Source organism: Gavialis gangeticus, unplaced genomic scaffold (assembly GCF_001723915.1).
Source record: "Gavialis gangeticus isolate Ggan-Ray unplaced genomic scaffold, GavGan_comp1, whole genome shotgun sequence".
Taxonomy (NCBI): domain Eukaryota; kingdom Metazoa; phylum Chordata; order Crocodylia; family Gavialidae; genus Gavialis; species Gavialis gangeticus.
The window spans coordinates 16,477,296-16,485,533 of NW_017729000.1; the positions used below are offsets into that span (position 1 = coordinate 16,477,296).

Sequence of the window (8,238 nt, forward strand, 5' to 3'; positions counted from 1 at the left end):
AACACCTATTCTGAGTGTCCTTTTGGTTTGCTGAAATGAACATTTTTGCCTCAATTTCAGTGGAATGCCTGGGAAAGTATTTGAAATGGAACGGTCTCCCCTTTCCCCCAGCTCCTGTTCTCTGACGTTGCTTCAATACCCTTCTCTCTTCTCTTCCTCTCCCTCCCCACCAAGCTGAGATTGGAGTTTGGTTGAAGATGGCTAAGAGTGCTGGAGAGTGGAGGGGTGGGAAAAAAAAAAAGGCAGCCTTAACATGGCCAGGTAGGGTGCGAATAGAAATATACTGAAATACTAATGGTCTTTAATAAAAAGTATGGAAACCCATTCTTAAAAAGGGGCACGAAAAAAAAAAAAAAAAAAACTGTTCTAAAGCATTTATCTTGGACTCAACTGGCCCTTTTTAAGTGTCAAATGGAGGGTGGGGGGGAGGGGGAAACATCAACCCTTCACCTTTAACAAGCTGCTGGTAACAACTCAGAGTTGAAAGGGAAAAAACCCATCGTACTGTGAATCCAAATCTTCGGTGAATGAGAATGAATATTGCTTCTGCCGACGTGCCTGCCGAGCTCACAGTTAATGATTCTCGCTGTGTGCAGGCACCCTGAGCAGTCAGCACTCTGAAGTAGACAGTAAAAAGTTTTTAAGCAGCTGTACTTCATGGCATGTGCACATTTTCGGCCTTCGCTCTGTAAAACGTTAAGAATTCTCCTTTGGCCCATCTGTCAAAGTTGTAGCTCACCAGTTCCAAAACCCTGAATAACCCAAAGTGCTTCAGTTTGTGGAAATAGTTACTTCTGCTCTCTCTGAAGGCAAAAGGCTAGATGTTATCCTCAGAACACAGGTTGTAAGAAACCCACTCCCTGGTGTCTCTTCCACTCTCCCCAGCTTCCCAGGTGATCAGAAAGGCTTTTCTGGCCTGCTTGTTTTGCCATCCGGCACCGACTTGCAAATGACGCTGTTTGTGTTTTTACACCTGCATCCCGGCCGACTCACTTGATCGTAGCATCTCTGGGAGAGTTTCACGCAGCCTGTTGCTGGCAGGTAGCAGAGCAAGCAGGGCAGGACCAGAGAGAGGGCACTCATGAAAGACCAGCGGGCACAGCAGTTCGAGTGGGAGCAGGAGCAAGGGTGGTCTGCACAGGTGCCCTCGTCATCCTCGTTGGTGCAGTGGTAGAAGACACCCTTCACCAGACACATGCACGTGGAATAATTGACCAGGTTCTGTGCGGAGCAGAGGCATTCCTGGTTACACACCCAGCAAGAAGGCAGAGTCCTGGGTAGGGCACACTCCTTGCACTTGCATTTCCCACAGGCTTCGCACAGTAAAAAGTGCTTGTCAAGTTCCTGAGACATGGGTCCCTTCAGATCCAAGGGTTTGCAGTTGATCACCTTGGGCTGTATCCGGACTGCTCTCGGAGAAGACTGGTCTGCCACAGGAGCTGGCGCCATGTGATCCAAGAGCCTCTGGTCTGAAGATGTGCTGCTGCTGCTACTGATGGAGCTGGGCCGTCCACTGAAAGAGATCCAGGGGTGGGTGACATCCTGCTCGCACCTCTGCAGGTGCTGGCTGATCAGCGTGGGTTCATGGGGCCCTCGGGGGCGCTTCTGCGTGGCCAGCTGGGCGAGGGTGGGATTGTCAGTGTAGTCGTTCTCAATGCGAATCGTCTTCATTTGGTCAATTGGTAGGATGGTGAGCGGGTGCTGCAGCCTCCCATAGGGGATCCGACCATCTAGCAGTGGCTGGACCATGACAGAGTTGGGAACCACCGTGATGTTGTGGGGAATCCGGGGCTCCATTGGTCAGACTGGTCTTTGCTAGTAGGGAAAATTGCTCTTACGTGTCCTGAAAGAGAGAAGGAAGAAAAGGGGCATGTCCCCAAATTAACTGGGTGCTTGCAGTCACTCATTGCCAAAGCTGCCAGTGCATGGAAGGGTTTATAGCCCTAAGTGTGGGGCAAGGGGAGATAAAGCACTTGCTCTTGTATAAAAGGCCAGATGCTCACAGTGTCCTCTAGCACTGTTCTACTCTCCCTAATCCTGGCCCAGCTCTTCCCAACTGCGGCTAGCCTTGCCAAGCTGTACTAGCCTTCCTCCCTCAGAGATAGTTGGGCTGGGAGGAAAAGCAGTGGATTCAAGCAGTGCCGACTTGAATTACCCGTCTGTGTTCAATTAGGCTTCGTCTAGTAAATAAGCTACTCCAAAAAGTTACTGACCTATTTTTCTCACCAGTCCTGACTCCAAATGTGAGCAATTGCTAGGAGAGCCACAGCTTCAACTGGCAAACAGCTGGTCCCCAAGAGTTTGGGATGTGCTGGGTTACCAGGCTCCCTGAGCACAAACTCAGAGCAGCAGTGTTTGGCCCCGGTGGAGTCAGTATGGGGCATTCAGGCTGTTCCACAGATCTGAGCACATCTGCCCTTTGCAATTGTCTTTAAAGGGTAGATTGTACCTAGCATCTGTTAGGTGCACCCTTGCTGTCATGGCAGTCCTTTGCCTGCTAATCTCTCTCCCTGTGAATGGCTTGTGGGCAGGGCAGAGGTCCAAGCCAGCTAATGACAGCAGCAGAATTATTTCCCGCAGGAGAGTTGCAATAGCTTCTTAGACGACAACGTTGCAGAACGCAGATGTTGCCAAGTTCTGCCTCTACCCAACCACACCCCAAAATCCAAGGCCCAGCCATTTGTAGTTCACATAGCATGGCTCCCACAGATCTGAAGGACAGTGCCATTGTGAAAAGTCATCAGGAACGACGCTGCCAAACCAGCAGATATCAGGGTGGGAAAAAATTTTCAATTAGCAATAACTGTGCCTTGGATCAACCTAATTGGCTAAGATACTGCTGCTATGCAAAGGGTGGGGAATAGGTCATGGAGACCCTACCAAAGGGAAAGTTTAAGATGCCAGAGAGGCTTTTACCCTTTATGCCTTAGATTTTGCCAGGCAGCTTTTGGGCAAGCAGCAGCAGGTCGTACTCTGAATCCTTAGATGGTTTCAGGTTCCTGGCCTTTTGGGACAGCTCACTATTCTTCTGCCTCCCTCCTCACGCACTTTCCACAGAAAATCTCTAGTGCTTAATTCTCCACAAATGCCACCTGCAGTTCTAGGTACATTAACCTCCCTTCTTCCCATGCACACCTGAACCCACCCAGCTCCACTGTTCCCTTGATGAGATGGATGACGTGAGTTTGGAGCAGACAAGTGGAAAAGGAAGCATCTGACCAGTTTACAGGAGATACCTGGGCTCCAGAATCCAAAGTCCCCAGATGTCATCTTATATAGTCTGAGCCAAACCTCCCTCCTTTAGACAGATACTGTGTTAGAGGCAGTATCTTCTTTGAGGGAAAAGAAGACCTTTAAACAGGCAAAGGATGTTTCAGCCACAGTCGCCGCATTTCATAGTTTCATAGTTTCTAGGGTTGGAAGGGACCTGAGCAGATCAGACTCTGACCCCCTGCCGTGGCAGGAAAGAGTATTGGGGTCAAACGACCCCAGCAAGGTGATTGTCTAGCCTTGCCTTAAAGACCCCCAGGGTAGGAGTGAGCACCACTTCTCTTGGAAGTTGGTTCCAGATCCTAGCCGCCCTGACAGGGAAGTAGCGCCTCCTGATGTCTAGCCTGAATCTACCCTAATCACCAATTGCAGCATAGACAGAACTGCCTGGTTCAGATACTGGTAGTGGTCTAGTGTGGAAATGCACAGCTCCGTGCAAGTAAATTACCTAGCTTGTAAGGCAGGTTTTGCAGCCTTTTGTAGTTACGCTGCTACTGGTACCTGTGCTAACTGTTAATGGAGAACTAGCTTGGGTATGCCTTTGCTATACCAGCCATACCCTACAACTGCAACAACCATTTCACGGATGCAAAGTACAGGTAGATCATGCCTACAGGTAAAGCTTGCTGCAGCGAGACACTGAAAATGTGATCAGACATCACGTCACCCAAGTAACCAAGCAATCTTCAAACACCATGAATGATATTTAGTACAAATGCTGTTTACTAGTGAGGCCAGCTAAGCCCTCTATTGCTACAGTTTCTAATTTCATTGAAAGAGTGCAATTCATACTGGAGTCGGGCCAAAGACTCAACTGTAGCGTAGGACAGGAAACCACAGGAAGTAACTAAACTTAAATCAAAGAACGGAAACTGCGCGGTTCAAATTTAGAAAGTGCACATTGTTTTCTAGAAGATGTGCCATTTCCTCCTTGAGTGACCTTTATATTAGTTATTAATTATATTTGAGATCAGTTAAAAGCAGCAAGTAAAACTTGAGAGGGAGTGGAAAGAGAGGGGGGCCTTCTGAAGTCCAGAAAGAAAGCAGTGAGCTGTATAAGCCCTCCCTTTTTTAAGAAGAAAAGATTTGCTTAGAAAAGTGTGAAAAGGTTATTTGGCCTTTACTGCAAAAGGTCAGGGGGAGAGGATAGAAGTCAGTAGAAGTTGTGCATATGGAAAGTACATTAAACTAAGCTATCAGAACCATGCAAAACACCATCCTAGAAGTAAAACTACTATGTGAAGTATTCACACTATCAGCAATTACCAAACTATTTCCCATTAATTAAAACATTCACTGATTTTAATACTAATGAATACACAGGCAGCAGCTGTGTAGGAGAAACTTTTTAAAGCTATAGTTATCCATCTTAAAGAGATGACGAAGCTCTGTTGTAACAATCAGTCATTTTCTTGACCGAGAACTTGAACTTGGATTCTGAAGCACTGAACACTCAAACCTATCCTGAAATCAGAGGAAGAAGGTGCTGCTCTAAGAACTTCAAAAAAGGTGCTCAGCATCTTGCAGGATAGGGCTTTTGCGGTGAAACTGGACTCCAGAACACCAATTAGTGTTAGAATAGTACATGCCTTTTCTGAAGTGTTGGTTGTAGCCGTGTTGGTTTAAGGACATAGGCAGACAAGGTTCTCCAGGGCTAAGTACAGACGATCAAAAAGCCCAAGGCTTAATTGACTCAGTCTTTGCAGGTTAGTCTAAACTGCAAAGACTGAACTAAAAAGCAAATGAACAGACAGTTGCTTTGGATTCAGGAAATGCAGCTACATGCCTGCAGTGGCTCAAGCCAAAAGCTGGGGGGGTGCTAGAGGCTGGCTCCTCTGGCACATAGCCAGCATGGGCAATGTGTTCGCTTCCTCTTTCTGCTACCCCTCACGTTTCTGGGATTTGCAGTCCAGACTCGCAACAAACAGGACTCTGCAGGGTTGCTCATCGCTTCCTCTTCCAGCTTCAAGGTGTCTCTGGGATTTGTAATCCACAGTCACAGCCAGCACTAAGTAGGCAGGGCAGGTGGCTCCATACTCAGGGGAAGAGAAGTTTAACTCCCCTCCTTGGTCCTAGAGCCCAGCAGGGGTTTGCCTGGGGAGTCCAGTGAGCAGCCCTCACTGCTCCAGCTAGGCAGAGGGCAGGGCCAGCCCTGCTTTCTGGATCAGATAGCACTCACTCACATTCACAGAAGTTTAGGGCTGGAAGGGACCTCACAGCTCAGGCTAGGGCTGCAAAGCATACTGGGAGACTCAGATTTAAACTTGAACTGGACGGCGTCTGGAACCCAAGTTTCATAAACTGGTTTGACCTAAATCAGTTAAGTCTGATACTACATTGAACCAGGTTTATCTTAAGCCAGTTTCAAAATGGCTGAACCAGGTTTATGCGCACTGAGCTTCTCTTCTGTTACAGGTTTAAACCAGTTTATGTGCAACTTCTGTCGCCAGTCCAGGGCAACATAAAACACCAGCAGACTCCACCTATGCCTGAAAGCTTGCAAAGAAAAGGTTCTCCAATTATTTAGCTGGTCTAATAAAAGATATCACATTTACCCAAAGAACCTTGTCTGCCTATGCCTTTTCTGATGCATTAGTATAACATGTTGGCTGCTATGCTTGAAAGACAAGAAACAAGACAAAAATGCTTTCTCCACTAAGAATAATGCAGGTCCTTATTGGCAGCTTAGTCATTAGGCTACTGTCCTTTGCCATTCAACAAGTCTCTAGTTACTTTTCCTTAATTATTTGCCAAAAGAGTAAAGAAATCGACAATGTGCTCTTTTAAAGAACGAGAAAGTAAAAAAGGAATATTCCCTAACTCCTGTTCTTACCTCCAACATTGTGGAACTAGCAATAAAATGCTCACGTACCAAATGCTTGAAAAGACTGTTTGTTAAAATTCAGCTGTGATAACCAGTAATTAGGGGAATAAGGAAAAAAAACTGGTATTTTATTTTGTCTGCTAGAGTTCAGTATTGTGTTCTATAAAGTGCTACCTGCAAGTAAGAATTCAATATTATACAACATCTTCAGCTCCATGACTGTCAGGGGTTTTAACTGGTAAGAAACTAGGATTTTTAGAAAGCTTGATGGGGAGAGATGCAGCACTTTTGTTTGGTAAGCTGGGTATTTCAGCACCACTGACCATATGAGTGTTGATGGACCAGTATAAGCAGGTGGAATTCTGCAGGCCTACATCTCTTCCTAGCTCGCCGTCAGTGGTATGTTCGTTGCACACCTGTATTTTCTTTTAGTAAGCTAAAGCATGTACACCTATAGCTTCCAGAAACTGGCAGGAGTTGATTTAGCCCCAGCTGTCTTTTAGTACAAGTCAGTGGCATTGTCTCAAGTCATAGCAGGTTTAAGTGGGGCCCATAGATTATCATTATTTTAATGTGTTTTGTGTGTCAATATACACAATGAAGGGGGATCCTATTTATCCTGTAGGCTGCGTCTAACAACCCTCTGTGCAAACAGCATCAGGTTTAGTAAAATTATGATTTTTCTATTTATATAGCACCTTTCAATCCCAGAGGAACATTAAACACTTTGCAAACTAGAGGCCTGAACCTGCGCCACTGAAGTCAGTGCACGTGTGTACACACCACATCAAGGAAAAGCAACTCTAACAAAGGGCAAACAGCAGGATGCTTTTCAGGAAAGAGTGAGTGCATACTGCGTCTTTGGTGTTTAAGTCTTGTCTTATGGGCTCTGCCAATCAGAGATGGTTGCACAGAACTAGTGATAATACCAGTCGTATTCGAGGTGTTCCCCTGAATTAGTATCAATTTCTGGGGCGTAATGCCTGTAGCCAGTATGGCAAGTGTTACTCCCAGAAGTAGCTCACGTGCAGGCAGGCATTAGAAGGTAGCATTAACAGAGATGATTATGGTGGTCAGAATACATTTTTAATGTAGCTTTCCTGAACATTTCAAGAGGATCAAGGCTGAAAACAACAATGCAGAGCGTTTTCCAGATGCCCTTGAATCACTTGCCCCACGATAGACAAGTCTGGCAGGCGGGGAAATAGAAGCATGCAGACGTTAGTCAGTAAAGCCAAGGTAAACCCAAACATCCCTTCAAGAGCGAATTGGATTCTTATCTTGCTGGGATCCTATGACCCCGGCTGACTTCCTGCCCTTTGGGCGGGGGGCTGGACTCGATGATCTTCCAAGGTCCCTTCCAGCCCTAATGTCTATGAAATCTATGAAATCCCAGCTCCTAACCCTAAACATGCTACAGATCCATCTCCTACCCTCTTTTAGTGTTTGAGTTAGTTTGTCTCCTGATTCTTTAAAAACGTAATAGCTGAACTGGTGTCTTATCAGTTGTTCTCACTCGAGCATGTTTAGAACAAAGTCCATTTTATGAGATCACTGGCATTTCCCCAAAGGATTCTGCTGCGTGATCTGTGGCCACCTGCTCACCAAACCTTTCAGTGGTAGAAGACTGAAATTCTATAAGGACTAACTAGACATGGACCTGGGTGGCATTCAATCTGCAAGGAGGTTACCACTATTTAAATCACTGGTGATGACAATGACATTTTATGATCCACTCATTTTAGCTTGTGTTGGTTCACCTGCTTGGTTCACCAGCATGCGCTCTGAGCTATGGTACTGAGGGCTGGCAGCTAAAGTCCTCATTATCTTTTAATAACTGGGCCATGATAAAGAAAAACAGGCCTCTGACTTGCTAGCTGTTATGCACAGCTTCCTTGTGGATGACAAGCTGCTTGTAGGTAGAGCGATTAGAGGAGTAGGAGATGCATGGGACACTCAAGTTCTGTCACGAGATTTGACGACTAGCCTTTGACAGTGCCTGGAGAGGGTCCGAGAAGGATCTTCAATACATTTCACCCAATCCCCTGTACATGGAACAGGATAGCACTGAGATACGAGCCCAAGATTAGGCTCAGGACTTGATCCATGGACCTTCTTGACCCAGAACAAGACAACACGAGGGA

The 8,238-nt window shown here is 46.2% G+C and overlaps 1 protein-coding gene across 2 annotated transcripts in view; it reads right to left on the reverse strand.

Annotated features, from left to right (window-relative positions):
• Window positions 1–411: 411 nt before the first annotated feature.
• Window positions 412–8,238, reverse strand: part of SPRY4 (sprouty RTK signaling antagonist 4) — a 21,205-nt gene continuing 13,378 nt past the window's right edge. For both annotated transcript variants that reach the window (XM_019506353.1, XM_019506354.1), the window contains exon 2: window positions 412–1,843. In XM_019506353.1, coding sequence (XP_019361898.1) covers window positions 898–1,797 — 900 coding nt within the window. In that variant the 5' untranslated portion in view covers window positions 1,798–1,843 and the 3' untranslated portion in view covers window positions 412–897. The remainder of the gene's footprint in view (window positions 1,844–8,238) is intronic.